Source organism: Rhinatrema bivittatum, chromosome 4, assembly GCF_901001135.1.
Source record: "Rhinatrema bivittatum chromosome 4, aRhiBiv1.1, whole genome shotgun sequence".
Classification (NCBI taxonomy): Eukaryota; Metazoa; Chordata; class Amphibia; order Gymnophiona; family Rhinatrematidae; genus Rhinatrema; species Rhinatrema bivittatum.
Window position 1 is genome coordinate 314106100 of NC_042618.1, and position 22726 is coordinate 314128825.

Sequence of the window (22726 nt, forward strand, 5' to 3'; positions counted from 1 at the left end):
CCACGCCACTGGATAGCAGCACGGACACCGGAGCCCCCTCTCAGTTTTTCTAGAATAATATAATTATTTTCACAAATTCTCCCTCACGGGATCTCACTTTCTCACCTCACCGGCTGGTGAAGTAACTTAGCGTTATTTTTTAAGATAAGCGCTATCTCATTTTTCAGTCATCGACGGCCGTCGATGATACCATGGCGTCGGGGTTTAAAAAATGCCCGACTTGCAATCGAACAATGTCGGTTACCGATCCGCACTTAGATGTTTAGTTCGATGTTTAGTTGATCAGCACGATATTTCATCGTGTGAAAAATGCCAAGAAGTGACACCCAAAGGACGAAAACTGCGTCAAGAAAAGATCCAGCAACTCTTCAGCTTGCAGTTAATTCCCTCTCCATCCACTTCCAAAAAGTCTTCACCGGTAGGTGCTCCGCAAAAAGTTTTGTTAAAAAAGCGCCGATTGCAGACTTCGGAAGGAAAATCCTCGCCCACGCCATCGACATCATCGATCCACTCAGCGGTAGAGGTAAGGCCCAAACATAAACATCACCACCGACATGCCTCAGCCTCACCTTCGACACCTATCCGTGAGGAACCGATCGAAAAGCGGCCTAAACGTACCGAGTCTTCGATGCCTGATAGGCCTACCAAGACAGATACAACACAAACAGCATCGTCTCCACCTCAGACACCCCTGTCTGCTCCGATGCCGCAGGACTTAACCGCATTTATAAAGGAAGCAGTCCTATAGGCTATAAAGGAAAGTTTACCGGTGCCTACACAGATGCCGGCGACATCTGACTTGTCTAAGACATCACCGATGCCGGCACAACTAGTGCCGATGACTGAGTTACCATCGACACCGATTCCGGGAAATCTCCCAATGCCAGGTTCAGTCCCAATGCCGGGCACCGTCCCGATGCCGGACACCGTCCCGGTGCCGGCCACAGTCTCGATGCCGGTCACCCTCTCGGTGCCATCCACCGTCCAGTTCACAAGCACTGCAACGGATTCTTTTCTGAAACCAGGATCCTTTGTATCGATGCAGCATACAACAGCTTTCTCATCGATATCTACATCGAGGCCTTCTATTTCTTCCGGTATGGCATCTTTGTTACCCTCAAATCAGATTCACACATCTTCGATGACGCGTACCGGATTTTTCTCGATGTCATCGATGCCACACACAACATTATCGATACCAGGTCCTTCTGGAGATACAGTATCGGCTGAATCAGCCTTATATTCAGCAATCCATAGAAAATATCAGGATTTACTGGATTCTTTACCGACAAATCCAGTAGAAGAGGACTCTTCTCCTCCAGAACCTATTCCAGGATTATCTGGTGTGGCTCCTCCTTCTGCTCCTGAGAAAACACGACCACACACTCCAGATTACGATACATGGAGTGATTCACAGTCAGACACATCTGAAACTTTTATGTCTGACCCCTCTCCATCACACCCAAGAAAGCAGTCCCCACCAGAGGACCTTACCTTTTCTGCCTTTGTTCAGGATATGGCTGACTCTATCCCTTTTAATTTAGAGTCTGAGCAGGATCTATGTCATCAGACCCTTGAGGTATTGCAATTTGTTGATCCTCCCAAGCAAATTATGGCAATACCTATACATGATGTTCTCCTTCAACTTCAACATAGAATGTGGGAACATCCATGTACAGTCCTCCCATCAATAAAAGAATGGACTCAACATACTTAGTCCAATCTGCACCAGGATATCAAAAATCTCAATTACCACATACTTCAGTGGTGGTTGAGTCCGCACAGAAGAAAGCAAAGAGAACAAGGGTGCATTCTTCTAATCCTCCTGGGAAGGACAACCGTTTTCTGGACAATCTAGGTCGTAAGGTATTCCAGGGTGTTCTATGTTAAATTCCAGAATAGCTTATAAGCTGTATATCACCCAATACCAATGAAACCTTTGGAAGCAGATGGAGGATTTTATTCCATCTCTCCCCCAAGAATACAGAGAGTCAGCACAAAACCTCATCCACAAGGCTTTTGAAGCTGGAAAACTTGAGATACGAGCTGCATACGATTCTTTTGAGACATCATCCAGAATTGCAGCTTCAGGGATAAGTGCCAGAAGGTGGGCCTGGCTTAAGGCATCAGACCTAAGGCCAGAGGTCCAAGAGAAATTGGTGGACCTTCCATGCGCAGGAGACAATTTATTTGGCACAAAAGTCCAAGAAGCAGTCTCCCAACTGAAAGAACATAATGAGACCTTAAGACAGCTCTCCTCCCTACCGCCTGAATCTACTTCCCATGCTGTTCGTCGAACCCAAAGGAGGGAAATGAGGAAACCCTATTATCGTCAAAAATGATTCTACCCTCCTGCAAACAGGCCTAGACAATCAAGGCCTCAGCACAGACCTCAACCTCGTCAGCAGAGAGCGCCCAGGCTCCAGCCTGCTACTCAAACAGGTCCTGTGGCGGGCTTTTGAAGGTATCTCCAGGGAACTCAGCCACTCACAAAATCCTCGACCAGAACTCCCTGTAGGAGGCAGATTATCCAACTTTTACAACACCTGGATAACAGTAACAACAGATCAGTGGGTTCTGTCATAATATCTCGAGGATATCAACTCAACTTCCTCTCAATTCCAACAGATTTTCCACCAAGTCACATTCATCCCAACGAAAATCACATTTCTCATCTTCAAATAGAATTATCCACCCTTCTGAAATCCAAGGCTATAGAACCGGTGCCCCAATCTCAGCAGGGGAGAGGATTCTACTCCCGATATTTTCTCATTCCAAAGAAAACAGGAGGCCTACGTCCCATCCTTGACCTCAGAAATCTCAACAAATTTCTCAAAAAAGAAAAGTTCAGGATGGTCTCTCTAGGCACCATGCTTCCACTTCTCCAAAAAGAAGATTGGCTCTGTTCTCTGGATCTCCAAGACGCTTACGCTCACATCCCAATATTTCCTCCTCACCACAAATATCTGCGCTTCATGGTGGGTCATCAACACTTCCAATACAGAGTACTGCCATTTGGACTCGCCTCTGCTCCCAGAGTATTCACAAAATGTCTAGCAGTAATATCAGCACACTTGCAGAAGCAAGGTGTCCATGTCTTCCCATATCTAGACGTCTGGCTCATCAGGAGTCAATCTCAACAAGGAGCAATAACTTCTCTCAAACAGACAATCGCTCTACTTCACTCCACGGGATTCCTCATCAATTATCAAAAATCCCATCTCACACCGTCTCTTCTGCTCCAATTCATAGGAGCAGAACTCGACACCACCCTTGCAAAAGCCTTTCTACCCAAGGATTGAGCAGAAACACTATCCTTGCTGGCAAAATCAATGCATTCAAAGGCACAAGCAACAGCTCATCAGTTTCTAACCTTACTAGGCCACATGGCCTCCACAGTTCATGTAACTCCTATGGCAAGGCTCGCCATGAGAGTAACTCAATGGACAATTACGATCACAATGGATCCAAGCCATTCAACCACTCCATTCTCCAATTCAAGTGACTCACCAACTACGTTCATCCCTACTATGGTGGATGAACAAAGACAATTTACGCAAGGGCCTACCCTTCCAACAATCAGTTCCACAGATAACATTAACTGCAGATGCATCCATCTTGGGTTGGGGAGCTCACATAGACACTCTACAAACCCAGGGAACTTGTACAAAACTCGAGGCAACATATCAAATCAATTTCCTGGAGCTTCGAGCTATACGTTATGCGCTACATGCATTCAAGGACTGCCTTTCGCACAAGACTGTTCTTATCCAGACGGACAACACAGTAGCCATGTGGTACATCAACAAACAGGGAGGTACGGGCTCGTATCTCCTTTGTCAAGAAGCTGCACAGATTTGGGCCTGGGCCCTAACACACTCAATGTTTCTCCGGGCCACTTATCTGGCAGGCATACAGAATGTACTAGCGGATCGACTCAATCGTCAATTCCATCCACACGAATGGTCCCTGGATCCCTTAGTAGCGACCAGGATTTTTCAACGTTGGGGTTAACCGACAATAGACCTCTTTGCATCACATCTAAATCACAAAGTGGACAAATTCTGTTCCCTACACAGACAGAAAAATCAACCAGCCAAGGACGCCTTTGCTCGCCCTTGGAACTCAGGCCTTCTCTATGCGTATCCTCCAATACCGCTCATAACCAAAACTCTTGTGAAGCTACAACAGGACAAGGGGTCCATGATACTCATAGCCCCATATTGACCTCGACAAGTGTGGTTCCCCACACTTCTAGACCTCTCTGTCAGGGATCCAATACGTCTGGGAGTAGCTCCCAATCTCATCACTCAGGATCAGGGCCGGTTGAGACATCCCATCCTCCAATCCCTATCCCTGACAGCATGGATGTTGAAAGCTTGATCTTACAACCACTCAATCTTTCCGCCCATATATCTCAAGTACTTATAGCTTCACGTAAACCTTCCACACGAAAGAACTACGCATCTAAATGGAAGAGATTCACCTTTCAAACTCTGGCCTCCAGACTTCGTCCGTAAGGGTATTTATTTATTTATTTAAAGGTTTTTTATATACCGCGGCACGTTCCAAACATCACCTCGGTTTACAATGAACAGTAATTTAGCAACAGGCTTTACAATCAATTTAGAAAGAACAAGCATACATTTAACAAGGGTACATTTAAGTGCAATCTCTGCTTACCATAACAAGATGGGAGATGCACCAATTTCCATACAACCTCTTGTCAGCAGGTTTATGAGAGGTTTAACTCAACTCAAACCACCGATTCGTCCTCCAGTCACAGAATGGGACTTGAATCTGGTATTAACAAGACTCAAGGTTTCTCCTTTCGAACCCATAGACTCCTGTGATCTTAAATTTCTCACATGGAAAACTATCTTCCTCATAGCCATTACTTCAGCTAGAAGAGTTAGTGAATTGCAAGCACTCGTCAAGTATCCACCTTATACAAAGCTCCTACATGACAAGAGTGGTTCTCCGTACACATCCAAAATTCTTTTCCAAGATAGTCATGGAATTCCACTTGAACCAATCCATAGTTTTACCCACGTTTTTTCCAAGGCCTCACTCCCATTCGGGAGAAGCAGCCCTACATACCTTAGACTGTAAGCGTGCATTATCATTCTACTTAAACCGCACCTCATCAGTCAGAAAATCCTCCCAACTTTTTGTGTCCTTTGACCCAAATAAACCGGGTAAAGCAGTGGGTAAACATACTCTATCCAACTGGTTAGCAGATTGCATACAGTTTTGCTACGAAAAAGCAGGCCTTCCTCTCCAAAGGCGAGTAAAGGCACACTCAGTACGAGCAATGTCAACCTCAGTTGCACACTATCGTTCAGTACCTATTCTTGACATATGTAAAGCAGCAACATGGACTTCTCTTCACACATTTGCAGCTCATTACTGTTTAGACAAACAAGGATGACAAGATTCAGCCTATGGACAATCTGTCTTAAAGAACTTGTTTCCAATTTAATCCCAACTCCTTCTACATCCAACCTGCTGTGATCTTTGGCTGACTCATTTCCATCAACAGGACTGCAAATTTGCGTCACTACAAAATGACTCAGCCTCTAGCTTGCTAATCACCCATATGTGAGGACTAGCATCCAGCTTGTCCTGGGATAAAGCAAAATTGCTTACCTTGTAATAGGTGTTATCCCAGGACAGCAGGATGTAGTCCTCACAAAACCCACCTGCCACCCTACGGAGTTGGGTCACATACCTTTTATTATTTTATTTTTGCTAAAGCTTATTGCTACATACGAGACTGAAGTGAGACACCTGTGGCAGAGAATATCATAGCATGCTGGGCATGCTCAGTGGCCTCACAGGGCCAGTCAAACGTTTCTAGACACTTTGACAGAAGTTTTCCCGTACTAGGGCTCCGTTACTGACGTCACCTATATGTGAGGACTACATCCTGCTGTCCTGGGATAACACCTATTACAAGGTAAGCAATTTTGCTTTATCCTAAGCACATGAGTCAGATGCTAGTTTTGAGGGTCTGAATGATATGAATCACTTTATTAAAGTGGCCTCAAGCCATTCTTGAGAGACTGAGATGTCTCCTTTACCTTGTGGATAAAGCTCAATTATTTTTGTGAAAATTTCTTGCAAGCAGGTTACTGATGGAGGTAACTTTGATCATCAGGAATTAGAAATGGCAATTATTTCAGTATGCTTGGGATAGGAACACTCTATTATTTATCTCATCTAGTGATGAGACTCTTTTTATTAAAAAAAAAAACCAAAAAACTATTATTGGATTAGCTTTACAGTTTTAAATAGAATGTGCAGTATGCTTTATCAGCATAAGGTAGACTAAGGAGGGAAAGGCATACACAACACAATTAGTATTATATTTTATGTAGTCAGAGTAATAACTGAGCAACAGGAAATTTGATCATGTGCATATGATATTCAATTGTGATCTCCATGCAACTAGAATTTACTTTCTTAGTAGGTGTTTCTTTGAAATCTGGTGTGTGTGTTTATTTTTCATCTCATTTAAAACCCACTTTTCTCAAACGAAAGTAAATATTTATTTTATGCATTCAGATGTCACAGAAATATACAATATTAGTCATGAGGACTGATAAGCCATTTTCTATGTGTATTGGTTTTGCTATATGAGAATCCAACATACAAAAACTTCTTGCTGGAGGTTGTGGTGTTTAAAAAAATAAACAAGCAAACTGACTAAAAGGAAATGAAAATGAAGCTAAGGATGTTAACTTCATATGGGATGAAAGCTCGGCTCTTTTGCAAATTGAGGCTTATTTACTGAGGTCTTTGTTAAGCTGTACTTATGTAATATCGCCTTATAGAACATCTTGTAAGTTGCTCATACGGGGAGAGAGAGTTTCTGGATACTTTAAACTCCTTTTTTATGAAAGGAAAAAATACAAATCAGTACTTACAAAATCTATCTTACAGTAATGTTATGGTTATAGTGCAAATGCACAAAGGTCAGTAATGTATAATTGTGATCTCTGGTAAACATAACTCCTATCCCATTCTCTGTCAATAAGCAGGGCTGAATTAGCCATGATGTATGGATTGATGTCATCCGACGAAGCCGAACAGACCTTTCTGTTTTATCTCATACTGTACATCTTTTGCACTACTAAGCATGTGTGGGAGTTCCCGCTTGGGTGCTATCTCATGGGTCCTTCAGTCTTGTTTTGTCTAGGCCACTGCACGGATGTGTACTCTTTTTCTCTGTTTTTTATAACTTTGTACTTTTTTCAGAATTCTTGAAATTTTCAACACCTTTGTGTTACCTCACTGCCCCTGCCACCTCTCAACTAACATTTTCAATGCTCAAAAAGAAAAAAAGAATAAAGAGCAAATAACTTCTGGCTCTAAGAAAGCCACCATCTTCAGATTCAAGCATTGCTTTTTTTGAAAAAAGATGTTTATCACAGACAGCCAAGACATCTTCTATCAGTGTTTGATACTTGACCGTGATGTGCCAAATTGTTATCACTATGGCTAGAAGTTAACGCAGACCCAGAGATCCAGAGCCTGGAAGATAGAGGTCTGTAAAGAGCCACAGCTGATTCTCTTCAGGCCTTCCTGGTGCTGAGCTGAGTGGGAGTTCTTTGAGCAGAGCTCTCTCCACTTTGGCACAGGTCTTGAAGGCCCTCCACTTCATTGGGGTTGAGAAAAGAGTGAAAGCACTGGACTCAGGAATCCATGAGCCCCTCACAGGCCCTGCAGAGCTTGATGGCACTAAAAAGGAAAGGTGCAATACATCAGAGCCAGCAGTGCAGTTGGTGCTGTTGAAGGACTGTTAAAGTTTCACTCTGGTACACTTGACTCCTGTGAGTTATTGAGTCCTTACACCATCGATGTTTTGAGGTTGAAGACACTTACACTTTGGATCAGCACCATTGGCACAATGGACCTTGGTGCTACTGATGAAGCTATTCTTCAAATTGGCGTAACACTCAATGGCTCCATTGACACACTCTGGAAGAATTTGAGGTCCAGAAGGAGATTTTTTTTCCTATTTACTTTTCTCTATCTCCAGGGTGATATCCAGTCCAGCCTCTCCAGCCTCTCCAGCATCCAGCATCCAGTCCAGCCACTCCAGCATCCAGTCCAGCCTCTCCAGCATCCAGTCCAGCCTCTCCAGCATCCAGTCCAGCCACTCCAGCATCCAGTCCAGCCACTCCAGCATCCAGCATCCAGTCCAGCCACTCCAGCATCCAGTCCAGCCTCTCCAGCATCCAGTCCAGCCACTCCAGCATCCAGTCCAGCCACTCCAGCATCTAGTCCAGCCTCTCCAGCATCCAGCATCCAGTCCAGCCACTCCAGCATCTAGTCCAGCCTCTCCAGCATCCAGCATCCAGTCCAGCCACTCCAGCATCCAGTCCAGCCTCTCCAGCATCCAGTCCAGCCTCTCCAGCATCCAGTCCAGCCTCTCCAGCATCCAGCATCCAGTCCAGCCTCTCCAGCATCCAGTCCAGCCTCTCCAGCATCCAGTCCAGCCACTCCAGCATCTAGTCCAGCCTCTCCAGCATCCAGCATCCAGTCCAGCCACTCCAGCATCCAGTCCAGCCACTCCAGCATCCAGTCCAGCCTCTCCAGCATCCAGTCCAGCCTCTCCAGCATCCAGCATCCAGTCCAGCCTCTCCAGCATCCAGTCCAGCCTCTCCAGCATCCAGCATCCAGTCCAGCCACTCCAGCATCCAGTCCAGCCTCTCCAGCATCCAGCATCCAGTCCAGCCACTCCAGCATCCAGTCCAGCCTCTCCAGCATCCAGCATCCAGTCCAGCCTCTCCAGCATCCAGTCCAGCCTCTCCAGCATCCAGCATCCAGTCCAGCCACTCCAGCATCCAGTCCAGCCGCATCCAGTCTAGCCACTCCAGCTTACACTCCAACAATCTAAGAAGAATGTCTCCATCCTTTCCAATCCCAATCCTCCCACACTGTCCACCTACCAAAGGACATTCAACTCGACACGCCCATTACCATAACCTTAAATCCCTCTCTCCAATCGTGATCACTCCCATTACCCAACTGCTAGGCCTCACACTATTTACGTTAACACTATTCAATGCACAATCCCTAACTAAGAAATCAGTAATACTAAACGACTATCTCATCGATGTGAAACCGGACATATGCGCAATTACTGAGACATGGCTCAAACCTTCAGACACTGCAATAATCAACCAATTACCCACAGAGACATACAACTTCTTCTCCATCCCACATCAGGGAAAAAAAAAAGGAGGAGAAATCCTCCTAGCTACAAAAAAGGACCTCAGATTCACTCAACACTCCTCCAATTCCGACTCGAAACTTGAATTTGGCTTCTTCTCGTCAGACAACTCCAAATTTTACTTCTCTCTACGCTCCTCCAGGTTTACTGGAAACAGATGCATCTCCTCTGGTCGAACTAACTACTTCCCTTATCAATCTAGATGCCCCAGTGATAATCTTAGGTGACTTCAACCTGCATGTCGACAACTCCACATTATCACCCAACTGCGAAGCCTTACTCACAGCATACTCCGCTTTAGGTTTCACTCAACTAGTCAACAAACCCACACACAAAGCCGGACACACGTTAGACCTTATCTTCGTCAATACAGCAATCAAACTGGACCAGCACCCCACCTGCACGAAGGTACCATGGTCAGATCACTCCCTCATAACTTCCTCATTCTCAATAAAAGATACCAGTCCACCTCGCATACCCTCACATTGCTTCACTTACAGGAAAACATGCACCACAGAAGATCTTAGCAATCACTTATTATCACATCTCACTCAAGTAGACTTCACCAATCCAAACTCAGCGCTTCGATCTTGGAACAACATCACGGAATCGATAGCCAACAAGCTATGCCCCCTAACAACAAAAAATCCTCACCCCAACTCGTCCAAAAGACAACCATGGTTTACCCTAGAGCTAAGAAAGCTCAAACTATTGCTAAGACAAAATGAGGCTAAATGGCGTAAAAACCCATGCACCATCACTCTATCTACCTATAAATCTACTCTTCACCAATACAAATCGAATACATTAAGATCCAAGAGGAACTACTACGCATCCAAGATCCACCACCTAATCTTCGACGCTAAAGCCCTCTTTAGCTACGTCTCTAACCTCACTCAATTAAACCCATCAGAAATCGCTCTCAACCAAGCCAAATCTAAAGCGGAAGAACTAGCGCTATTTTTCAATAACAAAATCAACAAACTTCTAACTCAGCTGCCCCCTAACACCGCATCTACTTCAACACCACCTCAGACCGCCTTCAAAAATACCCGCTTAGAAGAACTGGAACTCACTTCTTCCATTGAGATCCAAGGCATTCTATGGAAAATGAAACCATCTTCTCACCCTTCGGACCACATCCCCTCGAAATTGCTTCTATCAATTCCTGACTCCATCTCCAAATCCCTGTCAGACATCATAAATTGCTCAATAACACAAGGATCTTACCCAGATGACCTAAAATTGGCCTCTCTCAAACCATTACTCAAGAAACCTAATCTAGATCCTAATGACCCAAACAACTACCGACCGATCGCCAACCTCCCCTTCATAGCTAAGATTATGGAGAAACTGGTAAACACCCGACTCTCAAACTACATTGAAGAAAACAACCTCCTATTCCCATCACAATACGGTTTCTGCAAAACACTAAGCACGGAGTCCCTCCTCATTTCCTTAACAGATCACCTCATCCTGGGCCTCGATAAAGGTCAAGCCTTCTTACTGATCCTACTGGACCTATCTTCCGCCTTTGACACCGTCAATCATTCCTTACTCATACACCAGTTAGCCTCCATAGGTATCTCAGGCACAGCACTATCTTGGTTCATATCATTTCTCAGCAATAGAGGATACAAGGTCAAGATACAGAACAAAGAATCCTCTCAACATCCGTCGTCAGTAGGAGTCCCACAGGGGTCCTCCCTGTCTCCTACTTTATTTAACATTTACCTTATACCGTTATGCCAACTTCTCACCGACCTTAACCTCAAACACTTCCTTTACGCGGACGATATACAGGTCCTGATACCCATTAAGGATTCCTTCGCAAAAACTCTGGCTTACTGGGATACATGCCTTCAAAAAATTAAACTCCTCCTCACCAGCCTAAACCTGGTATTAAATTCCAGCAAAACTGAACTCCTGCTCATCGCCTCAGAAAATAGCACCATCACCTCTGCACAACAAGCCACGCCAACAATCACACAAGTGAGAGACCTAGGAGTCCTAATTGATAATCGCCTGAATTTTAAAGCCACCATTAACAAAACCACCAAAGACTGTTTCTACCAACTACAAGTGCTGAAAAGAATTAGACCTCTTTTCCATGCCCAAGATTTCAGAACCATTCTACAAGCAATCATTTTTTCAAAATTAGACTATTGTAACACCATCCTACTCGGCCTTCCCGCTTCATACACCAAACCGCTTCAGATGGTGCAAAATGCAGCTGCACGAATTCTGACAAATACCAGGAGAAGGGACCACATAACCCCGATTCTAAAGAGCCTCCATTGGCTACCTATACACTTTAGAATAATATATAAGGCCATTCTTACCACATACAAAATCATCCACCAACTGGCTCCCATTGACCTACAGATCCCTCTCCGACTACACAATTCGTCAAGACCGACAAGAGATGCATACAAGGGATCGCTACAGGTACCACCGTCCAAATCTACTAGACACTGCACACTAAGAGACCGGGCTTTCTCTACAGCCATTCCTCCGTTATGGAACTCCATCCCCTCAAATCTCAGAACAGAACCATGCATCTCAACCTTCAAAAAAAGACTAAAGACCTGGATATTCATACAAGCTTTCCCGGACGCCAACATGGTCAACTAATCTCCAACTACACCTTGTTTAACCATATCTTCTATCGTTTACCTGTGTGAATTAATAACCTGTCCTTTCTCTTCCTTCTCAGCCAAGTTCTTATCACCCTGTTATATGTAACTGCCTTTTCAGCACCATTGTTATAGTTATGTTTACTATGCACCCCTGTTCTATGTGAACCAGCATGATGTGACTGCTGTCTCGAATGCCGGTATATAAAAATCTGAAATAAATAAATAAATAAATAAATATCACTATTAAGACATTTGGAAAAAGGTATTCATCTGGAGACACCACATCGTACTTGTTCAGTGGTGCTGCTATCTCTATGCATCCCTCAGTGCACCTGCTCCAGAGTCCAGAGGGAGCCCTTCAAGAAGAACCTATATTAATTTCAGAAGAAAATGTTCCTCCCTCAATTTCTTGCCAGAGGACATAGCAAACTTTAGATCAAGTGGCATGGTTGGTGAAGACTTTTTTTGTTTCCCTCGCAGCTAAAAACAAGGAAGGTGCTTTCCAACCTGTCCAAAGTATTGTATTTGCTCTTACAAGGGGGATTCCCTTTCCACCCCTACACTGAGGGATGTCGCATCAGAACTCCCATGGGTGGATTCTAGCCCTTACTACTTTTTTGCTGAGCAATCCAGTCAGTTGGAAGTCATTTTGAGGAATAGTTGCCTATAAGGCGACAGAGGACCCTGCCTTAATTGTCTGTGTTATCATTTGGGTCCTTCACCCCTCGAACCAGCGAAAGAATTGACAAGGATTCCTTTAGACCCCTACCTGAACCTACTGAGCACTCGTCACTGCCTGAAGACCTCTCCTACTCAGGGTTTCTGGATAAGTTAGGAAAGGCCTTAGGACTTGATGTTCATAAGGACAAGGATCCCCCACACAGAAGTCTTTGGTTTGCTCCAGATCCTGTAAACGTCATTGTAACCTGCAGCAATCGCAATAAGAACAAACAAATTGCTATGTGGGGTCAGACCAAGGTCCATCGAGCTCAGCATCCTATGTTCAATCCAGGTTGAAAGTACCTGGCAGATCCCATAAAGTAGGTCTAATTCCTGTTACTCAGTCTCAGGGATAGCAATAGCTTTCTTTAGTCTACCTGGCTAATAACATGATTTTTCCTCCAGGAAAAACACTAGCATAGTGTTAAACCCCACTATGCTAGTTGCTTTGGTCATGTCCTTTTGACCATAGATTCCACAGCTTGACAGTGCGCTGTGTAAAACGTACTATCTAGGATTTGTTTTGATTCTGCTGATTGTTTTAGTGTTTTAAAAGGTAAATAACCATTCTACCCCAATCATGATTTATAAAGTTCTAATATGTCCTCTGTCAGCCACCTCTTTTCCAAACTGAAGAGCCCTAGCCTACGTAGCCATTCATCATATGAGAGATGTTCCATCCCCTTTATAATTTTGTTTTCCCTCCTCTGCACCTTTTATTTATTTATTTTAAATTTTTATATACCGGAATTCCTGTATGCAATACAAATCAGTCCGGTTTACAAGTAACGAAAGAGGTTGCCCTGGTCTGGGAAGTTAGACCTGGGTTTTTTTACATAGAACATGGAACAATAACAATAAACCATTGAACATTATTACAAGTAACATAGAATGTAACAATAGCATTTAACAGATTTAACATTTAACACCTTTTCTAGTTCTGCTATGTCTGTCTTGAGATGGGGCCACCAAAACTGCACACAGTACTCATGGTGCGGTTGCACAATTGCTCAGTACAGAGGCCACATATTTTCTGTTTTATTTTCCATTCCTTGTCAGATCATTCCTAACATTCTCATTGATTTTTGGACTCCCACCGCACATTGAGCTGAAGATTTCAATGCGTATTGTCCATAAGGACTCCAAGGTCCTTTTCTTGGTTAAAAACTCCTTATACAGAACCCAGCAACATGTACCTTTAGTTGGGGCTTTCCCGTGTGTGAATCTATTTGCATTTTTCACAAGAAATTTAATCTGCCATGCAGTTGCCCAGTCTCCTACTCTCACATGGTCCTTCTGCAGTTCCTCGCAATCTTCTGCTGTTTTATTAAATTAGAATCAAATTTGCAGATGACACAATATTATCACCTCACTCATTGTTAAACTACACAGGTCCCAGTATCCAATTCCTGTAGCATTCCACTAATGACCTCTCTCCATTTGGGGAAAGTGACCTGTGGTAGCCCGAGTGGTAGGTGCCTTGATAACAGCCAGAGGAAACAGGAGGCAGACTCTGGTTGTTTCTTAAGTGCACTTTATTTACAATCAGGCCGATACAGTACAGTGCGCTCCAACGGAGCGCACCGTTAGCCTGCTCTTGGACGCGTGTTTTCCCTTACCCCTTATTTAGTAAGGGAAGGAAAACGCGTGTCCAAACCGCGGCACCTAATAGCGCCCTCAACATGCAGATGCATGTTGATGGCCCTATTAAGTATGCGCGCGCCATTCAGAAAGAAAAATGTGCAGCCAAGCCGCACATTTTACTTTCAGAAATTAGCGCCGACCCAATCCTTTAAGGTAGTCTGAGGGAGTTTTCTGTACACTCCCTCTTGTGACCATATAGTTCTATCTTATATTTCCAGCCTTTTTACCAGTTACAAATTCACAATAGAACCCTGCTTGTAATTTCCTGAAGAGTCTACATTGGGAGATTTTGTCAGATGCCTTCTAAAAATCTAAATATATTATATCAACTGGCTCACCTTTATCTACATGTTTACACCTTCAAAAAAAATTCTAAAAAATTGGTAAGACAAGACTTGCCATTGCTAAAACCATGTTAACTCTTCCCCATTAAGCCATGTCTATCTATATGACCAGTGATTTTGATTTTAAGAGTGACTACTTCTATTTTTTACTGGCACTGACATCAGGCGCAACAGCTTATAGTTTCCTGGATCACCCCTAGAGCCCTTTTTAAAAATTGGTATCACATTGTCCACCTTCCAGTCTTCAAGAATCGTAGCAGTTTTAAATCATATATTACAAATTACTAATAGATTCGCGATTTCATGTTTTAGCTCTTTTAACTGTACCTTTATTTTATTAAAATTTATGAATTGTTTGGTGCACAGGGCTCTGAGCGATTTACAATAAATACCCCAATATCTTATAATAAAACCTCACATACACACTCTACGGCTCTCTCATCATTCACTGTTACACTCCTCACCTAAACAACCATTCTTATAAAATCATGTTGAATAACCCACAACCAGAAAAAGTGCACTTAACTTGGGAAAACCAGATGTTAATAGGATGAAATGTCCAATGTTACAGTTCAAAAATATAAAAAAGCTGAGACCAGTATCCACAAAAAAGGTTTGTATGGTATTGTGCTAGCTCCTCTTAAAAAAAACAAACAAAAAAACTGTTCTGGCAGTCTCTGTAATTCCACTGCACAAAGAATGTGCTTCCAAAGTCAATATCCAAGTAACAGCAAGAGGTGATTCTAACATTCTCGTTCGCTGGCCTTTATCCACTCAAAGCAGCTGTCACTGTGCATCCAAAACCACCTCAAAGATGCAAAGTTACGAACGTCCACTTCCCGGTTGCAGGACCATGACCCTGGCAACCAATATCTCAAAATTTTCAATCCAAAATGAATTTGAGCATCACTCAGTAACGTGGTATTTCCCCAAATTAAAAGCACCTTGAAGAGTCTTACAATCCATCAGAACGTCCCAACATACAGCCTTTTGGCATGACTGTAGTTCCTGCATCAGGGGAGCAATCTATACTCAAAATTATCAGTGAAACCTGAAATGTCTATATCCTCTTATAATGCTGTACATTCTAACTCACCAGTCTTACTGTTCAGACTTCTGGCATTCTCATATAGGCATTTTAAAGTGTGGTGGTTTTTTTTTTTTTTACTTTAATTTCTCTTTGTATTCACAACCTGCTTGTTAGCAAATGGTACAGGAAGTTTAGAGTCATTCACATCTGGGCTACTTCAGTCTTGAACACAACCTCCTTACTGGGCTATAACTTTCCTGTTTTGCAAGTGTCTTTGCGTGTTTGAGCAACTGTCGGATTTTCCCTGTGGTCAATCCTGCAAGAGTTAGTCGAGAATGTAGGAAAATCCAGACTTCTGGCTAGCAAAAATACAGAATTCAGAAGACTCTGGGCTTTGGGATGATGCAACTGCCTTACCAATCAATTGTGGTGGAATTAGCATTGAAATAGGCAAAGAAGACAAGGATCTTCAGCTCTCCTCCAGGAAAGATCCTAGACTGATAGATAACTTGGGGAAAAATGTTTCCAGAGCTCGATGCCCAGTGTCCACATTGCAGTTCACCAGTTGTATATGGTTCAGTACTTACATGATTGGACTCAGAAACTGAAAGTTCCATGAGACTCATGGACACAGTTCACCCTGGCACAAGCTTTTCTGGACACTGAAGAATTTGAAATTCATTTCATTCATTAAATGTATGAATCGTTAGCCACTGCAGACAGATCTTTGGCAAATCTGCCGTGCATTGGGGATCATCTCTTTGAAGAGAAACTTAGGGAGATGATTGCTCAAATCCAGGAGCCAACATGTGGCCAGGGCCGGAGAGAGCAGGAATTAGGCCTATGCCAGCTAAGAAAAGTAGGCCCCTATGTAAGGTTCTGATGTGATACTTAATAAGCGAAATCATTTTCTAAGTTTCCCAAATAATTTTTATTTATTTAAGAAAGATTTATGAGCTTTTTTGTTAGCAAATTCTTCAATTACAATTGAAATTTTTATTTATACATGTTAAAAATGGATATATTTAGCTTTTTAAAAATTTTTTCCCAACAAAAGAAGGCCCCTTGAGCATTGTAGGCCCTAGCCAAATGGCCATGCTGGCACCCTCTCTCTCCTGGAGTGCTCTCCTGTGTCAGTCTAACTTTTCTTGATGGACTTTTGGTAATAGTCATCATTGAGACATCCTTACTTCACTTTTAAATGCTCTTTTTCCAGAGATTCCCTTTCCAGTAATTCCATCATGCTCCAACTGTGCTTCCACAGCAGCAACTTCTGGCTCACGGATGTCAGCTTGAGAGACATCAGCTGAAAACACAGCAAGAGACCCAGCCCAAACCTGGGCCCGGTTTTTGCCCAACTGTGATGTCCAGAATTCTACACTTTAGTAGGTAGAGGGAGGATTCACCTCTGCTGGAGGAGTGGTGAAAGATCACCAAAGACAATTGGGTACTCGATTGTTGATTCTGGTTACTGCATCTCAAAAATAAATAAAAAGGATAGAGACAGGATGGAAGCGGTCCAGAAAAAGCCAAACAAAATGATGTGGGATTTGCACCAAAAGAGTTATGAATAAGATTGAAGGACCTAAATATGTATAGGCTGGAAGGGAGTAGGGACAGGTGTAATAAGATACAGACTTTCAAATGCCTGAAAGGTATTTAATGCACAGAAATCAAACCTTTTTTGGTGGAAATAAAACTGTAGAACAAGGGGTCATAATATGAAGCTCCAATGAGGTCAAGTATTTCTTCATGGAAAGGGTGGTGGATGTATAGAATGCCCTCTCAGAGGAGGTAGCGAAGATAAAATCAGTAATGCAATTCAAAAAGGCATGGGATAAATAGAGGATTCCTAGTGGCTAAATGATGGAGGTGAAGAAAAGGAAAACTCATGTTGACTGGGGTAATCACACAGAGCAATAATTACCCTAAGAATAAAATATAAAATAATTAAAAAGGTTCCTGATCAGACTGGATAGACCGCTTGGTTCTTTTTCTGCCAACATTTACTACATAATTGTTTGTGCTTCTCCTGGCTTTTGACCCTTCCCCCATTGCTCAATCTTGATCTGTCTCACATAACTCAACTTATCTCAAAATGGGTGCTAGTACCTGTCCCTTCCGACTAACAGGACCAAGGGTTCTATTTCTGCTATTTCCTTCTCCCTAAAAAATTGGAGGGTTTCAGGCCCATCCTGAATTTATGAAGCCAGAACAAGAACCTGTTACTGGAGGAATTAAAATTGAATTCCCTCTACACCATCCTGCCTTTTACTCAGGTGGGAAATTGGATGTATGTCCTGAATCTTAGGGACGCATATTCTCACATACTCATTCCTCCCTCCCATTGGCACTATTTTCATTTTGGGATGGATTAATTTCACTTCCAGTACAACAAACTCCCTTTCGGACTTTCAGCGGCATTGAGCATCTTCACCAAATGCCTGGTAGTAGTAGTAGCGGCACATCTTACACATTAGGGCATCTACTGTCCATTACCTGGATGACTTGCTAGTGACGGGAACTTCCCAGGAGGAGTGATGAATTCATTACTTAAGACTATTCAACTTCTTCAGTCACTGGGTTTCATTTTGGATTTCAAGAAATCGAATCTGATTCCATCCAAAAAGTGTTTCTCCCAACAGAATAAGCATGCTGCCTCCAATCCCTGATTCAACGACCGATATGAAGGGATTGAGCTCCAGCTAAAAGTGTTGGTTGTCCTTAGCCGCATGGTGGTGGTTCATGTGGAGCTCCTAACCTACCCCTCCATATGACAATTCTCCAATGGGGTCCTCGCACCCACTGGGGCCGGTTTTTCCCACCCTTGTTAACCCTGGTAAATATTTCTGAGGAAATTAAGATGCCTCTTCACTGATGGCTAGACTCAAACATCTTAGAAATGGGGACCCCCTTTTATTTGCTGTCCTGCCAAGTGACACTGGCAACAGTTGCGTCCACTAAGAGGTGGGAGGATGCACACAGTTCCCTTCTGAACCTTGGAACCTGGTCATCACTGGAACAGCTTTTTCAAATCTATCCGTTAGAGTTTTGAGCAGTCAGAATTTTGACGCATCTCCTCAGGGGAAAGATAAATTCCATCTAAACCAAAATAAGTCTCTATATTCTATATCAACAAGCAAGGGTGTTATAGGATTATGGACCCTGTACCATGAGTCCTTAAGAATTTGGGAGTGATCTTGCAAACAGCAGGCTTTCCTGCAAGCTATCTATCTTCTGGGGATTTCCAACAAATTAGTGGATCATCTGAGCAGAATATTTCTTCCTTGCAAGTGGTCGCTACATCAGACATTGGCAGACAGATTATTCAGTCTTTGGCAACATCCATTGATCAATCTGTTCACATCAGAATAAAATAGAAAAGTGGGAAGGTTTTGTTCTATTCTTCAAAGCAAATGCAGATTCTCTCCAGATGCTTTTCTGCTCATCTTCAATTAAGATCTCATGTATGTTTTTCCATTATATCCGTTAATGGCCAGGAATGTGCAGAACGTGCTTGAAGATCAGGCTTGCTTGATACTTATTGCTCCAGCATGGCCTAGACTGGTGTGTTTCTTGTACCTGTGCGATCCATCTTGGGATTGATCTGACATTATTCACTCAAGAAGAGGACGGACTGTATCATTCAAAACTTCTTCCTCTCAATTTCAAGACATGGATGTTGAGCTCTTGATAATCACTTCTCTATTCTTGCCCAAGGAAGATGAAGACATGTTGCTTTCCATGAGGAAGCCTTCAGCAGAGATGGGCTTACAACTTTAAATAGAAACTTTTCATCCTGTTATCAACAGGGCTCATTGGACCCATTTGCTTGTGAACCATGGGAGTTGCTTCAGTACTTAGTCTCCCTTTCCTTCTTGGGTCTCAGTATCTCCTCAGACAAGGTGCATTTTAGTGCTATAGTGGCTTACCATGTCCACATGGAAGGGAAACTAATTACCACTTATCCTTCAATATCAAAGTTCATGAAGGGCTTATGGCATACGAGGCTTCCTAGAGCCAACCATTACTGCCATGGAATCTGGGTAGTACTAGCACAGCTTATGAAGTCATTCTTCCAATCGATGGAATTTCTTTGAAATGTCTCAGATTAATCCTTCATTTACCCTGCTCTGTATTTTTTGTTCCACCTGACTTCTACCTTTGTGCTTTTTATCTTCATCTTCTATTTTGTAGTTTCTGCTCCCGTGACTTTTATCCTATTGTTGAAATTTTCATGATATCCTCATTTAGCCTCTATTCCTTAATTTTCATTTGTAAAGTGGTTGTAGCTCAGTGTGGTAGTGTCCCAAGATATGGATACTGTGGTGACCATAATGTAGCATTTTCTGGTTTTTCTAATACTAGTGTTACAAACAAACCATTAGTCTACCATAATTTTTGTAGGAGAATTCTGCTTATTTTTTTAAGCCTCATTTTTCATATGCAGACTATCCTAACTAAAGAAGGTCAAGGTGTATGGTCACAGATGAGGTTCATTAACTTTTTAATTTGTAGATTCATGGTAGCAAAATCAAGATAACAATTGTTTCCTATGGTCAAGTACTAGATGGTCTGAAGCTTTGCCCAGTTCTTTGTGTCCTTTAGGTACTTTTCTCTTTTGCTTTTGTTATGGAGGAATTCACTTAAAAAATGGTGGTATTGCAGAAATAGATTCCTGTCATGATGATGTCCATAATCTTAAAGCGCAAGTGTCAAATTTAATAAATGCTTTTCCATAAGCACAGAGAGGACAACTTTTACAAAGCCATTAGGTATTTGCATGGATGGAAAGATTTTTTGAAAATTGCCCACTCTGTATGCAGGTAAAAGTATGCACAATGTTATACAATGCCCATATGTTTACTGCATTTTAATGGAGGCATTCCCAGGGCAGAGTTAGGTTGGGGTAGGCAACAACACACACAGGTTTTTTTTGTTTTGTTTTTAAAGTATGCATGTGTTGGTTGAATAAAGTATTCACAGGAAAAGCAGGTGCAAATCTCTGCAAATACTTTTTCCTTGGGCAGTTTTCAAAGGGACATTTACTTTTCCTTTCAGAACTAGTATGAAATCCACAGGTAAAAGTACCTGTGGACTTTGTACTTGCCTGCACAGTTTAGAAAATTGCCTCCAAAGCGGGTGAAACTTATTTTTGAATAATTCTGGTTTGTTTGTTTTTTTTAATATTAGGTAAAAATCTACTTCTACAGTGGTATTCATGCAAATTCCATTTGTACCATAATGACCTGTATAACTTGAATGAAGATTTTTGTAGTTTTTCATCTTCATGAAGTTGTTCTAATGCAGAAATTGACTTCCACAATGAAGTTGCTGCAGACATTTGATTTATGTTGTGTTGACTTGGATAATCTGGAAGAGTTCAGGGCCAAGGATTTGCTTTGTTTTCAGCATCTCTTGACCTCATTAAATTTTGCTCTTATTGTCTACTTATCTGCAGGATCTGGGAGAGTTTAAGCCTTGCTACTGCATCCTTAAAATATTGTATATTCTCTTGACATCAGGATCTTTCTTGTAGTGATCTGTTACTGAAATGAGCTACTGTAACATCAGTTCTAGTATTGCTGCATGCTTATTTCTGAAATGCATCAATTTGAAAATCTTTTGAGGTCCATTTTAACAGTGATATATATTGAACTGGTCACATTTATTGCATTCCCATCTCTTTGCTAATTACTTTATTATGTGTATGTGATTGGAGCCTTGTAATAATTTGTTTTGTTATATATTTAATTTGTATTTAATATATTTTGCAGTTTTCACCTGCTGAATGTCAGTGATTAAAAAAACATTGCTTCACATTTGTTGAGTTGTATTGTATTTGAATAGTCTAATTTGTACCTATGTTAATGTGTGGTGTGGTGTTCCTCATCTGTGACTTCTTTTTTTTAGTGTTTATATTGCTGGTTTCCCAGAATATACCCTGCCAATGATAGACCATCTGATTAACAGGAAGATCAACCATTGGGACAGGTATGTTCCAAGCTTCTACACGTTTCTGTAGTTAGCATATGAGCTGTGTCATTTCAGTTGAATGTTGGTATACAACAACCAAAACTGTAGGGGAGAGACATAAGAAGGAGCTAAAGATGGCCTTTAAATTGGAAAGTCAGGGTTAAGGTATAAATATATTATAATGTAGATTTGTTTAACATCTTTACTGTGACTATCCAACTAGCTTACCTTCAAACAGATTCTGAAGGAGAACTTGTAAAAATCCTCTGAGAGGTCTTAGGCAAGTAATCCTGTTTTTGTATTTGATTATGTGTAGCCAAGTGGTTAGAACAGCAGGCTATGAATCAGGGAAGCTAGGTTCAAATCCTGCTGACACTCCTTGTGACCTTGGTGAAATGACTTCATTCACCATTGCCTGAGGTACAAACTTTTATGGATAGTGAAATTTCTACAGTACATGAATGTAATCTATTTTTGAAATATCTCAAAAGGTGGGGAAAAAAAAAAAGCTCTGATAATGGTAGCTCCTTATTCTCCATTATTTTGAGCTTTTGTATCACAATGAACTCATATCCTAGGTTAGAAGAATGTATCAATCCCCTCTTTCCCTTCAAACACTTGAATATCTAGTATGGTTCAGTTAAGCAAAGGAGATAGCTTTTTTACATAAAAGTAGAGGCGCAACGAACAGATGTCCTGATAGGAAATTTGAAGGAGGACATGTCTGGAAATACTTCTTTACTGAGAAGGTAGTTGATCCTTGCAGCACCCTACTAGCAGAGATGGTAGCAAGCAAAACATTGACAGGATTCAAGCAAATGTAGGGTGGATATAGAGGGTAGTATTAAAGACTAAAGAAGGAGAAGAGAAGAGATTTAATATGCCATCAGTAGACAGGAACAACTGGACAGCTTGGTCAACAGCTGCTGTTATGTATTGTATTCCTTTAAGCAAATCATCTTCCGTTGCCTGCTTCTGTCCTCTAATATTGTACAAAGATCTCACTGATGATAGTTAAGTAGGTATGTCTGTTCAGTTCTAACACACTTTTTTGCCAGCATTATTTGGGAGTGAAATGGCAGAGACAGTTTAGGTTCATATACCAGAAGTGGCATGGTTAGTGATATTTTTG

General features: G+C 42.1%; 1 protein-coding gene across 3 annotated transcripts in view; it reads left to right on the plus strand.

Annotated features, from left to right (window-relative positions):
• TBCD (tubulin folding cofactor D) overlaps positions 1 to 22726 on the plus strand; it is a 974871-nt gene that overhangs the window by 499688 nt on the left and 452457 nt on the right. For all 3 annotated transcript variants that reach the window (XM_029600281.1, XM_029600283.1, XM_029600282.1), the window contains exon 19: positions 21532 to 21612. In XM_029600281.1, the coding sequence (XP_029456141.1) occupies positions 21532 to 21612 (81 nt within the window). The remainder of the gene's footprint in view (positions 1 to 21531; positions 21613 to 22726) is intronic.